Consider the following 20231-nt stretch of genomic DNA (forward strand, 5'->3'; position numbering starts at 1 on the left):
ACAGAACCAGGAGAGAAGGATCTGGGGGCTGGAGTGGAACCCAGAGCTCTCTGAGGCCCTTGGGGGTTGCCGGGAAGGCAGAAGGCCTGCAGAAGAGAGCATTTCCCCAGATGCCCATATCAGAAGCTACAGGGAGGTTAAAGAGATGAGGATTCCGACCTGACCGTCCTGTTGACCTTCAGGAAGGCATTGGTGACCTTAGGAAGACGTGACACAGAAGTAGAAACCAGATTTGCGACGGTGTGAATGAGAAGGTGAGAATGTAAAGCCACCATTTCAAGAAGCTTGGCTTTGAAGGGAAATGTATCAGTGCCAGAATAGCAGAGGGATCTGCTTGTTACAAGAAAATGCAGGGAGGGCTGAGAAGGTGAAGACAGGAGAAGGGAGAGCTGAGGGACTTGAGATTGCTGAGCACGCACCAGCATCCCAGGTAAGGTTGAGGAAACAGTGCCGGCCAGCAGGACAGACAGGTATGGGTATTTGGTTCGGCCATGGGGTTTTGGAGTTCAGGATCAGTCTCTGAAGTGCAGGCTGGAGAGTGAGCAGGACATTCTTGCTCTGGGCAGAGTGTGAATCTACCTGTCCCTATGACTGTTGATGTTGCCCTCATTAGCTCTGATATTGGAAGAAGGGGTCGATCCATGGTGGCCCTGATCTGATGTATTCAGAGATGGGAGAGTAAGGAGCTGAGGAGGGAGCTTGGTGGGCAAGAGTGGTCTCAGGCGTTTGGAGGGGGCTGAACTAAAGGGGGTCCTTGGTCAGGAGCATTGTCATGCTAAAGCTGTTTTCTGGGAACTCCTTCTGGAGATGTTAAGGCCACCCCAAAAAGTATTCTTTGTCTGTTTTCTGATGCCTTCCAAGTCTTCATCCACATTTTGGACTCCTGTCATACCCCTAAACCTACTATCCAGGCCGGCACTTCCACTTCCCCCACCTTTCTCTCTGCCTTCACCCACTTCCTCCCCACTGTCCTGTTTGCCCTTGAGCCACGTGACACACTGTGGGCAATTTAGTAGCCTTTGGCCATAGAGAGAAATCTAAATTTCCACTGGGTTAGATCTATTTGGACTTGGTAAAGGAAGTCAGAGCGAAGGAAGTGGCACTGATAGTCTGCTTCCAGTCTCCCCTCTTGACCACTTGCCTAAGGTACCAGGGTGTGCACTTGTAGCCTTCACCCCCAGGGCAGTGCCATGACTGTGGCAAACCCTTACATGTAAGCAGGTGGCCCTGTCCCTTTCTCATAGATGTCACATCTCAAAAACCCCACACCCATGCACTGTGCAACCCCTTCTAATACTATCCACTACCATTCCTGAGCAGGGCTTCGGGAATTGACGTCTAGCAGCATACCTGCTCTCTCCTCCCTGCAACAGCCTCTCCGCCTGCAGCTTGCCCCCTCTACAATGGGACTCCACTTGGATTTGGTTCTGTTACGCCACTTGAGCTTAACGACGGGAACACCTGTCTTCACACGGTGTGATAGCTCTCAATGGATCAGGCCAACAGCCTGAGCTGGTCTAGTCATTGGGGACTTGCTGCCTGTATGCAGCCCCTCTGCCTGGCCCTCTGTGATCCTCATACCTGGAAACCCAGGCACAGCTTGCTCTGTCCCTGCATTCCTTCTGTGGTTGTTTTTAAAAATGAACTTGGTTTTAAAATAGATTTAGATTTAGAGTAAAAGTTGTAAAGATAATGCAGTTTGATTTCAGGCACTTTAAGACATTTACATCTGTTATCTGTCTACTTCTGTTTGGCACTTAGTAAGATCTGAAGGCTTGAGGGTTGAGATGGTGGATTTTTTTTTTAAACTTAGGATTGTGAAGGTTGTCCAGATTTGTCATATGGCAGTTAACCTGGTCGTTCAACTGTATCTGGATACTAACGAATATTTAGTGGTAGACTGTGTGCAAGTGAAAGAAACGTAAGTCCAGTGAACTTAGACTAAGGGTGGAAGCTTGTGCTCCACAGCTTTTCATGGTGACAAGAAGGCATGAGTGCTGTGGTCAAGTGTGGGCTCCATCGTTGGCGCTGCGGAGATTTGCATTTTATGGACAGGTAGAATTTCAAATGGTGGGGACAAGTAGGACCTGCCATGGTGGTTTTACTGGGTAAGAATTGCTTTTAAAAGGCTGCCTGGTTTCCCCCTTATTTATTAAAAATGAAAGAATATTTTAAAAAGAAAAGAAAAAACGTGCATTTCTATAAAGCCAACCTGTTCCAAGACAGGGCGGTTGGAAACTTGTACCTTTTCCCTCTGAATTACTCTCCAGCATTCAGGAACCCTTCCCTGCCCCACTTTATTTTGGTGTTCCCCCTTAAGATCACTTGCTGATGCCATTAGGAGCTATGGCTCCCATGGATTTACCTGTGGAGCAGCCCGGGGTGAGGTCCCCAGGCCAGTCTGGCCAGCTCAACGTTTGTGCTGCCTGGCTCCCTAAGTGATACTGGCCTTTTGTTCTTTGGTCTCCAGGATTACTATAAGATCATTAAAACACCTATGGATATGGGAACAATAAAGAAGCGCTTGGAAAACAACTACTATTGGAATGCTCAGGAATGTATCCAGGACTTCAACACTATGTTTACAAATTGTTACATCTACAACAAGGTGAGATATGGGGGTGGGTGTCCAGCTGCCCTGGGAGAGAAGAGGGGAGGCCGCGGCAGTGGGCATGTCAGGAGCCCGTGGGCAGGGGTGCTGGGTGTGGCTGGGCTTCGAGTTTGGCAAGAGGAGACCCTTGGAGGTAGAGGTAATGAGACCTGTGGTGGTGCCTGTGGCTGGGTGTGGGATTTTTTGCTGGGAGGAGGGTACTGGCCATGTTGAACTTACAAGCTGTCCTTGTTAGCCTGAAGCATGTGCTTCTGGTGCCCTTGGGATTTTGGTTCCTAAGCATGTCTAGTAGAGAAGGTGCGAGGAGAACAGTGGCGACTCATGACAAAGTCCATTTGGGTGATGTAAATTGTTAGGAAAGAGCCTGCTAAAATGTAGTCGTGCAGAGGTGTGCCCAAACAGAGACCTCCACGTGAGAGAGGGTGTGATGGGGCCGGCGCAGAGCTCAGCTGCTCTGTGGGTGTTGGTCTGCTGGAACTGTGGACATGACTGTCGATAACTCTTGGCCATAGATCAAGTGTCCCCCCGATCCTACATGTAGACCTGAAGGTCACTTCCTAACCCCGTAGCCAAACCTTTCGGCTCGGCTGTGCCATGAAGCCAGATCATTTGTTTACAGTTCAGACCACAGATGTGATTAAAATCAACCCTTTCAAATAGAACGACTCTGGAGGGAGACACTATACAGAACTCAGCTTTTGACCTCTGCTGGTGTAGTGGGTAAAAATGCCCAGAAGAGATGGGTAGGTGAGTTTCTTGAAGTTTACTGTGTTTTTTAAAGTCTCAGCTCTCACCACTTAGGTTTGAGCAAAATGTGCAGACCAGGCTCTCAGTTTAGAACTGAGCGGGAACAGCATGTTATAGATGAGGTGACAGAGTGGGACCCCTAAACTAGTGTGAGATGCGCAGTGCCCAGACTCTTGGTGAGCTGCCATGGGGGTACATTGGGGAGCATTGTTGGGGCCCTGCTAATGTATCATGGCAAGAAATCCTGTGTCATTCAAGTATTTCTGGTGAAATTGAATTGTGTCAAAGGAGGGCCCCTTTCAGTGATCGGCTGAGCGTGGCAGATGCTTAAGGCATTAGGATGGCTTCTCAGACAGGTCAGAGCTTAAAACATGAGGGAGGTGCAGGTAGACAAGTGTAGGCTCAGCACACCTATGGGAACACAAGCCTCTGTGATACCTGGTAGTGTAGCCATTGTGGCTCCTTTGGGTGCAGATCGGGGAAGGACCTGGAATACGACGCTTCATGCTTTGGGGCAGGGGGTGGCATGGGGTGCCCTGTCTACAGAGGTGGGGAGGGGAGGGCCCTCTGACTCTGCCCATGTGTCTCCTTATCCAGCCTGGAGATGACATAGTCTTAATGGCAGAAGCTCTGGAGAAGCTCTTCTTGCAAAAAATAAACGAACTACCCACAGAAGAAACCGAGATCATGATAGTACAGGCAAAAGGAAGAGGACGTGGGAGGAAAGAAGCAGGTAGAGTACTGAAATAGCAAGTAAATTGGCTTTCTCCCTGACTTTTATCCCTTTTCCAAGTTCGGTGGGGGGCTGGGAGTGGGAGGAAGATGGTGACATTATATACTGCAGGCCCTGTTGATGTTTGGACTTGGTGGGATTGGGTTCAGTGTTGGATCCATCCCACAGGGTCATGTGGCCCTGTGGCCTTTTGTAAGCAGAAATAATTGGGCCCTGCCTTTTTTGAGGGTAGGTGATGGACTTTACGATAAAAAGAAATTGTAACTTGTCAAAACACTTTGACGTTTGAATGCTTCACCCTGCCAGTGTTGTAGGTGATTTTTACTTTTCCATTTTAAGGGCATTAACATGACCAGAAATCATTTTAAGTAAAATCTCAGTTCTAAACCTTGAGTTTTGTCATTGGAATTACCTTGATGCACTGGTGTCAGAGCCATCCCTGCTTCTGATGCTCAGTTGTCTGAAATGAAAGCCATCCTTGTCCATCTCTGCTTGTCACCACCCCTCAACTGACACAGGTTTTCGGGGGCCAGCTGGCAGAGCTGCCCACTCCAGGAAATGATTCTGTCTAGGAAACTCTCCACCAGCTGCTGTCTACATCATGTCCTTTGCAGCTCCATGCTGCAGAAGGGTGACGTTTGCAAGGTGTTCCCTGAGTGTGAGTTTTTTGCTTCTCTGAACAGCAGCCTTTCACCTGGTCTCCCACTCTGTTTTGAAGTGGTGGCAGAAAGAGGGTTGCTATGTCCCCTGCTGCACCCAAGGGTGACCAGGGAGAACTAGTCTCACATGTCACCCTGTGGCTATTGTACATATCAGGTCACATCCCTGATCCTTAGATGAGGATATTGGTCCTCGCTCCCTGCGACCAGGGGTTTGGGCTGAATGCTGGGCAGACATGGTGGCACCTCCTGTTCCAGTCTGGGAGAAGCCCAGGAGTTGTGCCTGGGGAAGGAGAATTGGGAAACTCAGCAGTCTCACCCTTGCTCCTTGAGATGCACCTGGGACATGGGTGCCACTTGAGCCTGCATATGAAAGCGCTGCGTGTCTCTGTCTGTTTTCATGGTAGCCAATGTGCATACAAAGGGTGTGGTGACCCAGGTTATGCTCCTAGACACTGGCCCCACGGTCTGCCCACTCTTGTTAGAGCTCTGGCCATAACCCCTCACTTTTTGGAGCTGGTTGGGTGGACCGTGTGACCATTGTGTGTTCGGAGTCCCGGCACAGCTGCTAGGAGGCAGTGCCTGAGCCAGTCATGAAGGGCAACAGTCCAGCTGTCCCTTGTGGCTCCAGGACGTAGGGGCCTGCCAGTTTCCAGAAACCTTGGCGAGGGCGGCTACTGCCGGCTCCCTGCCAAAAGCTCTTACTCAGAAAGCAGCGCTTCTGGGAACAAGGACAGCTGTGCCTGGAAGCTCGGAGAAGCGTTTTCCCGCTCTCTGCCCACAGTCGGTGTGTGTTTCCTGCTCCTTGAGCCCGGGCCTCCAGGCTTCATGAAGGGGTCTTTGTGCCTGAGTTGGGAGTTGCAGCCCTGACGCCTTAGGAAATGGAAGTGCAGTTTTCCACTGTTCTCAGAGGCCCAGGGACAGGTGGACGGGTTTGGCAAAGTGGAGTCTGGGATGTTCGTCTCTCAGGCAAATAAACGCAACACACAGATTTGCGTTCACTGTGTGTTGTGTATATCCCTACAAAGTCAGCACGTGGATATCAGCATGGCCTCTAACTCCCTGTCTTACTATGATTTGTAGGGACAGCAAAACCTGGTGTTTCCACGGTACCAAACACAACTCAAGCATCAACTCCTCCGCAGACCCAGACCCCTCAGCCAAATCCTCCTCCTGTACAGGCCACGCCTCACCCCTTCCCTGCTGTCACCCCAGACCTCATCGTCCAGACCCCTGTCATGACGGTGGTGCCTCCCCAGCCACTGCAGACGCCCCCGCCGGTGCCCCCTCAGCCACAACCCCCACCTGCTCCAGCTCCCCAGCCTGTACAGAGCCACCCGCCCATCATTGCGGCCACCCCGCAGCCTGTAAAGGTGAGTGTCCTGGGCTTTGGAGGGCCACTGTCACCAGGGAGGAGAGTGGCCCCTGTCCTTCCCTATGCTTTGCACAGAGCCTGTCCTGGGTCCCAGGCACTGGAGGGTGTTTCTGGGGAGATCTTGCTGTGTTGAAATTGCAGCCCAGAATCAGATGCCTCGCTGACTCAAAGATCCCACACCTCCTAGTGGACTCCTATCCCTTGCCCCCTCTCTAATTTAGACTGTGCATATTTGCAGATGTGCCATCTAAGTAATCTCTGAATCCTGCCTCCCCTAGGCAGCTGGTAGATGCCCTGGTGTTAGGTAGGAAGCAGCCTCCAGAGGTTCTTTGACTTCCAAGTGAGCACTGGGTTGTATGCTTTCTCCTGTCCCAGGCAGGTCCTGTCCCAGCTGCAGAGCAGAGTGGTGGGACAGGGTCTGCCTGTCCTTGGCCCTTTGCCTATGCAGTTATCTTTAGGTCCATCCTACGTGAATGTTGGGCCCCTAGACGGGGCATGGCTTTGGGGGTGACCCCAAGGGGTAGCTGTGGCAGCTGCCGTTTCTGACTGTGCCTGTTGGCCCCTGTGTTCTTGGCAGACAAAGAAGGGAGTGAAGAGGAAAGCAGACACCACCACCCCTACCACCATTGACCCCATTCACGAGCCACCCTCACTACCCCCGGAGCCTAAGACCACCAAACTGGGCCCGAGGCGGGAGAGCAGCCGGCCTGTGAAACCTCCAAAGAAGGACGTGCCCGACTCTCAGCAGCACCCAGCACCAGAGAAGAGCAGCAAGGTCTCAGAGCAGCTCAAGTGCTGCAGCGGCATCCTCAAGGAAATGTTCGCTAAGAAGCATGCTGCCTATGCCTGGCCCTTCTACAAGCCTGTGGACGTGGAGGCGCTGGGCCTGCATGACTACTGTGACATCATCAAGCACCCCATGGACATGAGCACAATCAAGGTGAGCTGGATGTGCCTTAGCGGAGTGGGACAAGGTGGGCAGGCCCTCCCTCCACATCAGAATCTCCCCAGACCTTCCAGTCCAAGAGGAGTCCCATATCTGGAACGAGGGCTGCATGGGCTTTTCCCCAAAACCCAAAGAAACTCAGCGCCCCCTGCTGGGTGCTATGGGACACACTCCAAGACCCGGTGCTTGGCCATTGTGACTGTAGGCAGCTGCTGTGCTGCCTCTTCTCCTGTCTTGAGGAAAAGCAAGACAAATCCTCTGGCCTTGCACACACTATAGATGATTCATGAGAGTTTGGGGCTTGGTGGCCTCGCCAGGCTCTTTGGGGAGAACCTTTCTGTCTCCACTGTGTGGGAGGCACGCTGTAAGGGTTAACATTGTCACCATAGTGTTTTGAGGCCTTTTTGGTTTTACGACTTGTTATGTGTTTCTTCTGGGAGAAGTGGAGTTCCAAACATGGGGCAGGCAGAGCAGGGGACAGTGCTGTGTCCCTTTGACCAGCTCCCATACTGTGTCATGATGATGAGGTGGGCCCAGCCCTCTCCATCATTTCTTCCCCTCAGTTCTGGCTCACACTCTGCCTTTTGTGGGTTCTGAGCCTAGCTGCCTTTGAGCCAGGTGGGTGAGTTGGGATACTGGCAGGGCCGATCCCAGCCCTGAGGTTAGGAATTGCGGTGATGGCATGTCTCCCCACTACAGCCTGGAACAAACTTGAGAGCCACTGAGAAACCAGCGTGCTCCTGTAGGCACCCCTTTTGTCTGCTGCCAGCCACCTCTCCACTGTCACATGACAGGCACAGCTAATAGGGACCTGTCTTGTTTTCCAGTCTAAACTGGAGGCCCGTGAGTACCGTGATGCCCAGGAGTTTGGTGCTGACGTCCGATTGATGTTCTCCAACTGCTATAAATACAACCCTCCCGACCATGAGGTGGTGGCTATGGCCCGCAAGCTCCAGGTGAGGCTCGGGAGGACCCAGCCACCCTCAGCAGAGCGGGCTGAGGTGCTCGTGGGAGTAGACCTCTGTGGGCCTCTGTCACTTTCCTTGCGATAATGCCATGTTGCTTTAGAAAAGTGGCTAAACTCAGCCTAGTACATACCTTTTAATTTGGGGTTATTTGATTATAATTAAAGCAAGTGGGTGTTCCACTGCAAGCCCCCTCCCCACCCTCCACCAGCACTAGTTGCTTTTGGCTGGAAGAACGGGTGTGTGCTGTGCATGGCCCAGTCTCTTCTATATAACAGACCTGTCTCAGGTGGGTTGGGCATGGGGGGTATTCTTGCAAAGTAGGCACTGTCACAGTCATGAGCTGAGGACATCTGCACTGTGGACATCTCTTCACCAGAGCCTTAAGAGAGCCTTCTAGCTGCAGAGAAGTTGTTTCCACATGGCCACAATTCTCATGGTGGGTCCTGGGCCACTTCCTTCAAGTTGAGAGCCTGGGTGGTGCACACTGTGACGTCCACATGTGGGCAGGGAGGGGAGATTATAGCATAGATATATAGACTAACTCTACTAATTTTTTTTTAAAAAAGGAAAAAATACCTAAGTCTAAACAATGTCTTTTTTTTGGTTAATAAGGTTGGATTAAAGTTTTTGGAGAATAACGTCACGGTTTAGTACGGTCATTATCATCTTTTCTAATTTTTTTTTTCTGGGTTTTTTTGTTTGTTTGTTTGTTCGAGATGGAGCTTCGCTCGTTGCCCAGGCTGGAGTGCAATGACTTGATCTTGGCTCACTGCTACCTCTACCTCCTGGGTTTGAGCAATTCTTCCGCCTCAGCCTCCCGAGTAGCTGGGATTACTGGCGTGTACCACCATACATGGCTAATTTTGTATTTTCAGTACAGAAGGGATTTTACCATGTTGGTCAGGCTGGTCTCCAACTTCCGACCTCAGGTGATCTGCGCACCTCGGCCTCCCAAAGTGCTGAGATTACCGGTGTGAGCCACTGAGCCTGGCTTTTTTGGGAAACAGAGTCTTGCTCTGTCGCCCAAGCTGAAGTGCAGTGGTGCTGTCTTGGCTCGCTGCAACCTCCGCCTCCTGGATTAAGCAGGTCTCTGCCTCGGCCTCCTGAGTAGCTGGGACTACAGGCTTGCACCACCATGCCTGGCTAATTTATCCGCCCCCCCCCCCCCTTTTTTTTTTTTTTTTTCCCTTTCTTTTAAGAGATGGGGTTTTGCCATGTTGCACAGGCTGGTCTGGAACTCCTGGGCTCAAGTGTTCCACCTGCCTTAGACTCCCTAAGTGCTGGAGTTACAGACCGACAGGCTGTAGGCTGGGCCACCTGCCATCACGAGGTGCTGATGTGCTCATGGTAGGCCTCAGCGGGCTTCTGCACACCTGGCTGTCGCAACCATCTGCTTCCCGGGCAGAAGTAAGGACTTGGAAAAACTTTGATGATCTGTGCCAGGCAGAGGTCACCAGAGCCCCCACTGCCTGCTTGCCTCTCAGCTGCGCCAGTTCGCCACATTGTCCCAGACTCCCCACAATGGCATACCCTACCTACTCCCACCAGACCTAAGGCATTATCTCTCCTGTTCACTGTGGATCAGGGGCGGCCTTTGGCTCAGAGGACATCCCTCAAACTCTTGAAGTGTAGGATAAACACTTCCCTTGTGAGGTTTGTTGGGCTCTTTCTTACTAGTGTGGACGTGGCTCTTGTTATTTAAATGCATGCTAAGGCTTGGAGCTTTTTATTTCTACTGTTTTTGTTTTTATTTTTTGGAAACAGGTTCTCATTCTGCTTACTGCAGCCTCAACCTACTGTGCTCAGTTGAGCCTCCCAAGTAGTTAGGATAGCATGTGCCCCCATGCCTGGCTAATTTTTGTATTTTTTTGGTAGAGATGGTGTCTCACTATGTTGTCCAGGCTGGTCTGAAACTCCTGGGCTTAGGTGATCCATCCACCTCAGCCTCCCAAACTATCAGGATTTCAGGCATTAGCCACGGCACCTGACCTGTTTCTTAGTTTTTATTTTCTGTGACTTGGGGCTTGGGGGGTTGTTGCCCTCTCTTCCCTTTGCTGTTGTCTGTGTGCATTCTTCACAAGCAACATTGCCCCTTCATCATTCATGTTTGTATTTCCCATCCTTGAAGGAGTTTGGGCTTTTTAATTTCTATGCAGTTTTTGTTCAGAGCCACCCAGTGGCAGTGGTGCCCTCAGATTTGTGCCTTCAGCTCCTCCATCGCGCTCTCTTGAGAAGACAAGTGCACAGCTCTTGCCCACTCTGCTCACATTGATATTCATGCCCTTCATCTACCTTCATAGGAACAGCTCATCAGAAACATATTCTCTCTCAGTACCAAAGGTGACTTTTTTGAGCTACTTTACAAAGAGAAAGCACCCTCTGATGTGTTTAACTCTTCCTTCCTCATTTTTGTCCCTTTTTCCTTTTCCTCTCCTGACCTCATGGAGCCACCTCCTTTTCACAGTTTTCTCCAACAAAGATTTGGGAGTTTCAAGTGTTTTTTGCATTTTTCTCCTTCTGGGAGGGGAATGAGCCTGCCTGAACGTGGAGTTTACCAATAGCAAGGCCACTAGGATGTCTGCCACACCAGAGACTCTGCAGCAGAAGAGTTTCTTCCTACATAACGGATTCCAGGTGCTGGACTGCAGTGGACACAGGCCTTGCTCTCAAGGGGTGGGGCCAGTTCAGGCAAGGGATAGGGGGTGCTGCGGGTGGACTTCTCTGCCCCAGCCTGCTTTGCCTGTCCTTGGGAGCGGCACCTCTCTGTGCCAGCACTTGGTAGAGGTGTTTCTGCTTCAACAACAGAATTGATATGGAGGGGTTTCAGGGCAGGCTTTTCTTCTAGTGGGCATTTGTGTCTGTGGCATTTCAGCCTTTGTTTTTCTTATTTCTAAGTTGTCTGCATCAGCACGGAGTTTAGCAAATTCCCCATCAGGGAAGGGGAGGGACAAAGCGCCAGCCAGCCTTTGCTCACCTCTTCAGGAGCTGTTGGGACCTGCTTAGTTGGGTCTCTTAATTTGGCTGGGCCCCTGAAAGTTACTTGGAAAAGGACCCACTTCATTTTTCTCTCTCAGGCTCTAAATTCTGGGGTCCTTGAGAAAACCTACTTTCCACAGCCCGACAGCCAAGGTACTTGTCTGACACTAGTGGACTGTGCTGAAGCTGAGAACCATGACCTCATGACTTAGATCTCTAGAGGAGTGGGGTGGAGGTTCTGGGATGCCGGGTACCGGGCTGGGCCTCACCTGGGTCTCAAGACACTGTCGAGCCAACAGCAGAATGCCTGCACCCCGTGTTCCTTTGTGACTACTAGTGTCTACTGCTACCCACCATCACAGCCTCCCTTGTGAGATAGTTGCCCTCAGTGCATCTTGAGTCTTCTGCTACTGTCCTCTTGCTGGCCTCACAGCACCCTCAACTGTGTTCTTTCACCCTCAGGTCTCAGCACACTTCCAGTTCATAGTGACCCCTTGCCCATTCATTTGCCTTTCTGTTTCCCACTAGACTATGAGCTCCTTGAACAGGGAGCTCGTTCCTGTTTATCATCAGGCTGGTACTTGGGATCGTGTGACTGTTGCAGCCACACAGCAAGGTTTTCCTACAGCAGACCTGGGCCCAGTGACTCGTAGGTTTCCCAGGATGGCCCCCACTCAGTCTAGAACAGAGTTATCACATCCAAGAGACAGAGAAGGATGACAGGGTCATGCAACTGGACATGCCAAGCAGCCGGCAATTACCAGCCCCACCGATGTTAGTTTCTCATCCCAGCCGGCTTCATGTCTTGTATTCTTTGCTCTTTGTTCTTGCGGCCTTTGGAGAGCCAGGGCCATGAGCACCCAGGGAATGGAAGGAGGCCTCAGAGTGAACACCACACACCTCCACTCCACCATTTACACAACAGTCATCACCTGACAGGGAGGAATGAGGATGTCCTCATGTCTTGAAGCTGGCCGAGGCTCAGATCAGTTTGCTGAAGCAGCTACCACTCAGTAGAGGGTACTCCCTCTTCTGTCTTGGGAAGGAGAGCTGATCATCTCCCTCCATGATATCCTGGCATTTCTGAGGCCTACTTCTCCTCTAACCTGCTTGCTGCTGCTTGGCAGCAGGCCTACTCTTCTAGAAGCTCATGTGGCCCCAGATGTCCTTTGGAGTCATTTTGGGACCTGAGCCCACCCACATCCAGGGCACTGTTCACTTGGTACATGGCCAGGTGCTGCAGGGCTAGAGGTCTGTGTTACTCTCTTAACTGGGGCCTCCACTCTGATGTGAAGCCTCCTACCTTTTCCTGCCTGGGCCCCTCTTCTGTCAGGCTAACTGGTGGTGGTCTCTGGTCATCCCTTCTTGTGTATCTTACTCCTTGTGTCAGAACTGCTCAAAGAGTTACTACTTTGCTGGGTACGGTGTGGCTCATGGCTGTAATCCTAGCACTTTTTGGAGGCCAAGGTGGGAGGATCCCTTTATCCCAGGAGTTGGAGACCAGCCTGGGCAACATGGCAAAATCCTGTCTGTACAAACATTTAGCTGGGCATGGTGGTCTCAGTTACTCAGGAGGCTGAGGCAGAAAGATCTCTTGAGCTCAGGAGGACGAGGCTGTAGTGAGCCATGATTGAGCCATTGACTGCAGTCCATCCTGAGGGGGGAATAAAAAAAGTAGAAGAAAGACAGAAAAGAAAGTTATTGGGTTGGGTTGGACGCGGTGACTCAGCGCTGGTAATCCCAACACTTTGGGAGGCCACGGGAGGGATCTCTTGAAGTCAGGAGTTCAAGACCAGCCTAGCCTAACATGGTAGAACCCCTCTCTGTTAAAAATACAAAAATTAGCTGGGCATAGTGGTGTGTCCCTATAACTGCAGCTACTTGGGAGGCAGAGGTTACCCTGAACTGAGATTGCGCCACTACACTGCAGCCTGGGTGACAGTGAGACTCTGTGTCAAAAAAAAAAAAAGAAAAGAAAAAGTTATTGGCTAAAGGAAGTCTTACTGATGGTGGCCTGGAGGGGAGGGAATCCACACCACAGTTATATGGGATGCCTGCTCTAGCAGTCTTCAGAGGAAGCCTCAAGGTGTGTTTCCTGAGCCATCAGGAAGGAATTCCAGAGCCGTGATGCTCCCTGAAGCATTGACACACATTTAGGGAAAAGTCTTTGCCATGGTGTGTTTTCCACATTGATCAGTTTATTCCTGGTTTAAAGCAGTTCCCAGAATCCTTCTGGGAAGCCAGCCCGGTGCTTCTGCCTCTATCCTGAGCCATCACTGGATTGCGCTCAGTGCTCCCAGGGTAGGGCAGAGATTTGCCAGTTGGTTGGCAGTATGTGTGGCCAGACCCCAGTGTTCATGCATGGCTGCGCTTCCTTGAGCTCAGTGACCCCACGTGGTTCCATCTGATTGCTGGATCTTAGGGTTGAAAGGTATTAGGGTCTCCTGCGCATAGTGGCTCCCTCTCGTAGCCTATCCTCAGTGCCCCACACCTGCTGCCTGGACCTCTCTTACCTTGTCCCGTGTGCCCTGGAAATGCCTCCACCAGTGGTGCAGCCCTGCTTGGTTAAGTGCTCCAAGGCCGGTCTGAGGAGTGTGAGGAGACTGTCTTAGACCCGTGTCTGCTACAGCAGAGCTTGGCCTCTTAGAGGAGGTACACTTGTGGCAGGCCCACTCCTACCCGGGGCCTCTGCACCTGCTGTGCCCTCTGCCTGTAACGCCCTCCCAAACTACAGACTCCTCCTGCTCCCCGCTGGTGTGTGAGCCGTGTATCTGGCGGGATCCTCAGCTAACTCTTTTGGGGACTGTGGGTACCCTTGGCCCAGCGCCATCTGTCAAGCACCCCCAGACTTCAGTGGGCTGGCTGCCTTGGTGGCCTGGGTCACATGTCCTTATCTGGGCTGTGTCCCCCAGGCAGTGAGTGCCCAGCTACATCTGGACCACCTTGCTCTTCAAAGTGAGCTTTGAAAGAGGAGTGTTGGAAGAGTTGTCAGAGGCCCTCAGGTGGCCCTTGCCCCTGTCTTGGTGGCAGACAGAGAGGGCCACCATCCTCTTTTGTCCTCTATTGCTTACTGTTGAGTTGGCCCCAGCAACCAGTGAGGCCAGGGTAACACTAGGTTGTGGCCTGGGTACCCAGCAGCCCTCATGGCATGGCTTTTCCTTACCAGGACGTGTTCGAAATGCGCTTTGCCAAGATGCCAGATGAGCCTGAGGAGCCAGTGGTGGCTGTGTCATCCCCAGCAGTGCCCCCTCCCACCAAGGTTGTGGCCCCACCCTCTTCCAGCGACAGCAGCAGCGATAGCTCCTCAGACAGTGACAGTTCGACTGATGACTCTGAGGAGGAGCGAGCTCAGCGGCTGGCTGAGCTCCAGGAGCAGGTGAGGGTGTTGGTGGCACGATTCCCAATCCCCAGAGTCCAGGGACCAGGGTGGCCTCCCCAGAAGTTTCTAAGAGATGTTTTTGGCTCTGAGTTCCCAAGGGAGCAGAATTCCCACTGGACCACCTGTGGCCTTTACCTCTCTGCTAGGTCAAGTGCATGTTGATCATACACGTATGTATGGTGTATGTGTTGAACTTGCAGTTGGGGAGGGGGAGGGAAATGGCCATTTTCTGGGCAGAGAGGAGGCTTCTTGATCCTGTCAATGTCGGGAAGGAGGAGGTTGGGCCAGGATGTTCATTTCTCCCAGCCCTACCTGGTTGCTACTCTCCTTGCAGCCAGTCATCAGGCCCTTTGTGCCTGACATGTATGCTCTTATTTAGCCTCTTAAGGGACCTTCTCCTGGGATCAGGATGGCCATGATACTTAGTGTCTGTTGGCTTGATGGGCTCCTCTGGTGAGGAGGCCACAGGCAGTCTTTGGAGTTGAGGGAATGGGTGGGCATAGGCATGTTAGGAATCTGGTTAACATGACAGGCCCACAGCTGGGGGCCATCTCTCCCTCTGCCTCCCCTGTGCCCGCCCACACCCTGATGCTTCAGGTGCATGCTGTCATGTTTTTTGGAGCAGACATCTGGGTCTTGGGTGACGGGAAGACCATCTCAGCCCTGGGTGTGTGTCTTGCTTGTCTGGTCCACAGCTCAAAGCCGTGCACGAGCAGCTTGCAGCCCTCTCTCAGCCCCAGCAGAACAAACCAAAGAAAAAGGAGAAGGACAAGAAGGAAAAGAAAAAAGAAAAGCACAAAAAGAAAGAGGAAGTAGAAGAGAATAAAAAGAGTAAAGCCAAGGAACCTCCTCCCAAAAAGACAAAGAAAAATAATAGCAGCAACAGCAATGCGAGGTCTGTGTCCCTTGAGTTTGCCCTGGGTGAGGATCCTCCTTCCACCGTCTCCCCTGAGACACCATGTGGGCCCCTGCCCCTCCCTGTCCTCAGTGGGTGAGAAGGGCCCCTGCAGTCATGGCTCCCCAGGGTGGGCTGGTGGCTGCTTGCATGCAGGACTTTAGCTGCACTGCCTCTGCCCATTTCTGTGGGGTGAGCCTTTGGGGCTCACCACATTTGGTCGGGGAAGGATAGGCAGCAAGGATAGGGCTGTAACACTACCCCAACTCAGGCAGCCTCGAGCCACAGTTTGTTTTCAGTCTCCACTGGGTGTTCCCACAGATTGGGTTGCCCATGCCTCGTTTGCTGTGAAGGCCAGTAGGTGAGGGGTATGGGAAGGACACCCCCTGCACCCCTTCTCCCCAACATACATGTGGAGGAATGAGTGCCTGGCTTCCTCAGGGGGCCCGTTCTTGATGGTGTCTGCATCGTCCCTTCATAGCAAGAAGGAGCCAGCGCCCATGAAGAGCAAGCCCCCTCCCACATACGAGTCAGAGGAAGAGGACAAATGCAAGCCTATGTCCTATGAGGAGAAGCGGCAGCTCAGCCTGGACATCAACAAGCTCCCCGGAGAGAAGCTGGGCCGAGTGGTGCACATCATCCAGTCACGGGAGCCCTCGCTGAAGAACTCCAACCCTGACGAGATCGAGATCGACTTTGAGACCCTAAAGCCATCCACACTGCGTGAGCTGGAGCGCTATGTCACCTCCTGTTTGCGGAAGAAAAGGAAACCTCAAGGTGTGTTTGAGCCCTCTTGGGGATGGGGGTTCTTCTGTCGACCCCAAGTGTCACTTTTCCTTCCTTACTCAGTCCGTTCTCTCTGTGTGCATTTTTTCCAGTTATAACCATTTCTGTTCTTGACACAGAAACCTGGAAGGTTGTGACATCATACTCGCCCATAGGCTGCTGTCAGTGTCTTTCTAGATCTCTGGCTGGATGTGTCTAGGGCCCCTCTGCATCTTGTTCTAAGCCATAGCTGAAGCTGTGTTCTAAGCCACAGCTGCTTTAAATTTCGACTGCCTGCTGCTGTCTTCCTCTGGCCTCTTGGGGGAAAGAGGAAAGGCGGGTCTGCAGGGTCCCAGGACCTGCGTACTGATGGCATTAATGCAGCACTGAGCCAGCCTTTGTCCTTGTAGGAGGGACAGTTTAGTGTGGCGTTTTCTCTGGACTCTTCCAAGCAGCTCTTTTGTGTCACAGCTCATTTTGGCACACAACTTACCTCTGAGGACCGTAGGAGTTAGGATTGGTGTTACGGCATTGCACACAGTCTTTGTCCTGAGCCCGTACTGGCTCTTTGGGGTCTTGGGCCCTTCCCTGGGGCACACCACATGATGATTTCCAGCGTGCATCTGAACAGCTGTGCTGGGAGACCCCCAGGCCTCTTCCTGCCTTGCATTACCTCTGGGCAGCATGTTCCTTTTGGGTCCTCTTTTTCCTCTACCAGAAAAGTGAGAGAATCCAAGCCTCATGCTCAGCGGTACCTTGTGTTAGGAAATTATCCCTCTGCTTGGTCTCTTGAATTCTTGATAAACCCTCCAAAGGGGACTTTGAGAGATAGAAGGAACCTTGTAATTCCAATGTGAGGAGTCTACCCATGGGAACTGTGGGTCCATGTGGGTTCTGGGAGTGGCATCTGGCAGTTACGAGCAGCCCCTGGGCCCACAGTGCTCAGGCTCCTTGCTGGTTCTTCCTCTAGATGGATGGGGTGTGCCTGTGGCTAAGAGCAGCCTCCTGGGCCAGGGCCCTGCCTAACCAGCTCCCATTGCTTGGGTTGCAGCTGAGAAAGTTGATGTGATTGCCGGCTCCTCCAAGATGAAGGGCTTCTCGTCCTCAGAGTCGGAGAGCTCCAGTGAGTCCAGCTCCTCTGACAGCGAAGACTCCGAAACAGGTTAGGTGACTTGTGTCTTACCTGTCTTATCAAACTCCTCCCACCTGTGCCCGATAGCAGCTCAGTCATGTGTCCAGGATGCTAGAGCCTAGGGACAGCATTCCTAGAACTTGCTAGGTACTCTGTCTGCTGGTGTCTGTGTTAACTGTCTCCCTGGGGCCGGGGATAGCCCTGTACTCTGTGCAGCAGTGTCCATTCTCTTGGCGTGGTTCTCATGCTGTCCCTGCCAGGGGCTGGGCATGGAGGACGAATGGCCAAGGGCGTTGACACTGCGGAGCTCTGGGTGGCAGGTGGGGAGGCTGGGTTGTGAGGACTGTGGGCATAGGGGCCCAGGCAATGCTGTGGACCTTGATGTGACCGCAGTCAGCTTTCTGCCCCAGAGGAGACTCCCATGTCCCCAGGGCATTCCTCATATCCGAGTCACATGCAGTGTGGCTGCTTCAGGGAGATGCTTCACTGGTTTCTGGTGGATGTGGAGCAGACTGCAGCTGGCCCTGCCATCACCTGGGCCCCAGCCATTGCCTGCTCCTCCCCAGAGTGTGCTCGTTGCTGCGTTGGCTGCTACTGAATCTGCCCTGACTCCATACACACGTGGACCTGCGTGTCCCACCTGCAGTTCTAACTAACAGTCCCTTCTTTTCATGCTCCATTGGCCTGCACATCTGTCCCTGGGTTCTCCATTAGAGCCCACCTTCGGAGCAGCAGCCTCAGTGGGAGGTAGAGGTGGATAGCAATGCTGGGTGTTGACGGGGGTGGGGAGGGGGCTGCTGTCCTCCAAGTGTGTGTTTTCACCATTATTTTCAAGGCTATAGATGCTCAGGCTGGCCCAGAGGAGAGAATAGGGAGGAGGAAGCCATGGTGCCCAGGAGGCCTGGTGACCAGCTCCTCCTGAGAGACAGTGCTAACATTCTGTGTCTAGGGCCGATGGGGTTGCCGCTAGGCTGATGCAGCTGCATCAATGAGCCAGCGTGCTGCAGACCACCTGGGAGCTGGCCCTAGGGTCTCAGGCAGGCTGAGGAGTGGGGATCCACAGTGGGAACCTGTGTTTTGGCAGTAGACTCCTGTATGTTCTCCCATAGACTTGTGCTACCCCTGGAATTTTATGCTACCTAGAAATAAATGCTAACTCTTAGTAATCCGTGCATGTAAATAACTTGATCGTCCCAAGGGAGATTGGGGATCCTTCATAGCAGCTGGGGAGAGCCATGTTGCTCTGAGGTGTGTGCACACAGATAGGGCAGGGGCAGGTGGCACCTCGGTCCCTGTCAGTATTCTTCCCCTGGTGCCCTCTGCTTCCCAATGAGTGAGGAAACTTGCCCTGAAGTGGGCTGAAGGACCCTCCAGGACTCCACGTGCCCACATTTTCTAGCACAACTGTGTGGAGAATGCCCTGGGCAGCTCGCCAACCTCCTGGCCTTCGCAGTCGCCATCTTCTACGCTTTGATCTCTAACCGGCACTCTCCCCACACTGCTTTTGTAATCCATCAGCCAGCAGGAGACGCTGCACCCTGTGGCTGCTCAGAAAGGGCTGGCTCTGCCACCCCATGCTAGGACCTCCACTCGCAGCGGGGTGAGTGGGGTGAATGGCTGTATTCTTGGATCCAATTAGCATTCCTGGTGGCTGCTGACTTTTCACTTTTGGTGCCAGCCGAGCCTCCTGGGTTTTTGCACCTCCTCTTTTCTAGCAGACTGCTGCCACCAGGGGTTTTGTTGCCTTTTCATCTAAGGATCTGAGTGACCAAGTGAAAACCCCAGATGCTGAAATTGGCAGGACCTGATTACTAAAATGATGTGGCGTAGCCATGGTGGGGTTGCTGCTTTAGCCCTCATAAGACAAGATACTTTAGGGGGCTGTAGATATCACATCCTGATTTCCAGTCTGTGATCGTGGGCTTTGCCCTTGGCCTCTGCACCCTCTTCTGGACTCCTCTGCTTTGGGAGAGGAGTTGGGAGCGCTTCTGGCTTACTGAGAGTGCCCCACACCCCTCCTGCCACTGCTGAGATTATTATTTTTTTACTCCCCCACTTTCAAAAAAAAGTGGAAAGATTGTGCAAGAAGTAATCTGAGAGTCCTGGGAACAGCTGTCCTGGCGGGAAGGAGGGCGAGATTTACAGTCTCAGAGTCTCTGGCTCCCAGGCTCCCAGGCTCTGGCGGTCCAGCCCTGGCCGCTTGCGCAGCTGCCTGGGCTCTGGCCTTCCCCCTCGCAGGCGCCCTCCCCACCTTGGGTTTTGCCTGGCTCCCTTTTGTCTTGGCAGTCCTGGCCAGCAGGGGCTTTCCTTTGCCTTCTGTGTGCACTGAGTTAGCTCTGTCATGGGCTGGCAGGGTTCTTCTGCTCTCAGGAGGGGCTGCTGCAAGGGTTTTGTGTGGCAGATCCCAAAGCGGGAACTGACACCAGTGATCGCAGCCTTCTGCTGCCGTGTCCCACACAGGACTCTATACTCTGTGGGCGGGGGGCAGAGGGGGCATAGGTCCTGCAGCAGCTGCTCTCCTGGGTCCAGGAAGCCGGGCAGTCTTGATGTCTGTGGCCAGTCATAGGCAGCTCTGCCTTGAGGGAGTGGGGCAGGGTGGGGGGACATCGAAGGTATTTCCCATTGGTCTCCCGGGGCCTAATTGTTTTGCCCCCGTACCCCCCTTGTTCTTGTGTTTCCATTTGGATTAGAGCCGAAATTCCTGAAAGGGCCTATTTTTGTCACTTACTATGGGGTTAGGCCCTGAGACATGAATCGCCAAAAGAAACCGAACGGAGGCACTAGATTGAGGCTGGCGGGTGCGATACATAGATACCCCTCCTGGCAGCTGTCCATAGACCAGGATGCTGTGGACCGATGCGGGCGTGGGGCAGTCCTCTGGGGCCAGGCTACAGTTCACCGAGCCACGGAACACAGGCAGGAAGAGGATGGCGGGGGTGGGTGCTGCTTTCCCAGCTGGGTCCCAGGCCACCATGTATTTCCCCACCTCTGCCCTGGCAGCATGCAGTGCAGTGGGCAAGCCCCACCACTTCCTCTGAACCCCCA

General features: G+C 52.8%; 1 protein-coding gene across 10 annotated transcripts in view; it reads left to right on the forward strand.

The window, feature by feature from the left end:
• Positions 1-20231, forward strand: part of BRD4 (bromodomain containing 4) — a 94984-nt gene that overhangs the window by 59400 nt on the left and 15353 nt on the right. For 7 of the 10 annotated variants that reach the window (XM_032271544.1, XM_032271545.1, XM_032271543.1 and 4 more), the window contains 9 exons: positions 2471-2608; positions 3956-4091; positions 5834-6123; positions 6703-7065; positions 7899-8027; positions 14182-14391; positions 15090-15289; positions 15771-16066; positions 17106-17216. In XM_032271544.1, the coding sequence (XP_032127435.1) occupies positions 2471-2608; positions 3956-4091; positions 5834-6123; positions 6703-7065; positions 7899-8027; positions 14182-14391; positions 15090-15289; positions 15771-16066; positions 17106-17216 (1873 nt within the window). Of the gene's footprint in view, positions 1-2470; positions 2609-3230; positions 3359-3955; positions 4092-5833; positions 6124-6702; positions 7066-7898; positions 8028-14181; positions 14392-15089; positions 15290-15770; positions 16067-17105; positions 17217-20231 lie in introns of all 10 variants that reach the window. The other 3 variants (XM_032271550.1, XM_032271551.1, XM_032271549.1) reach the window with 3 other exon arrangements.

The sequence above is a fragment of the Sapajus apella genome, unplaced genomic scaffold, assembly GCF_009761245.1.
Source record: "Sapajus apella isolate SASKATOON/1434 unplaced genomic scaffold, GSC_monkey_1.0 scaffold237, whole genome shotgun sequence".
Lineage (NCBI taxonomy): Eukaryota > Metazoa > Chordata > Mammalia > Primates > Cebidae > Sapajus > Sapajus apella.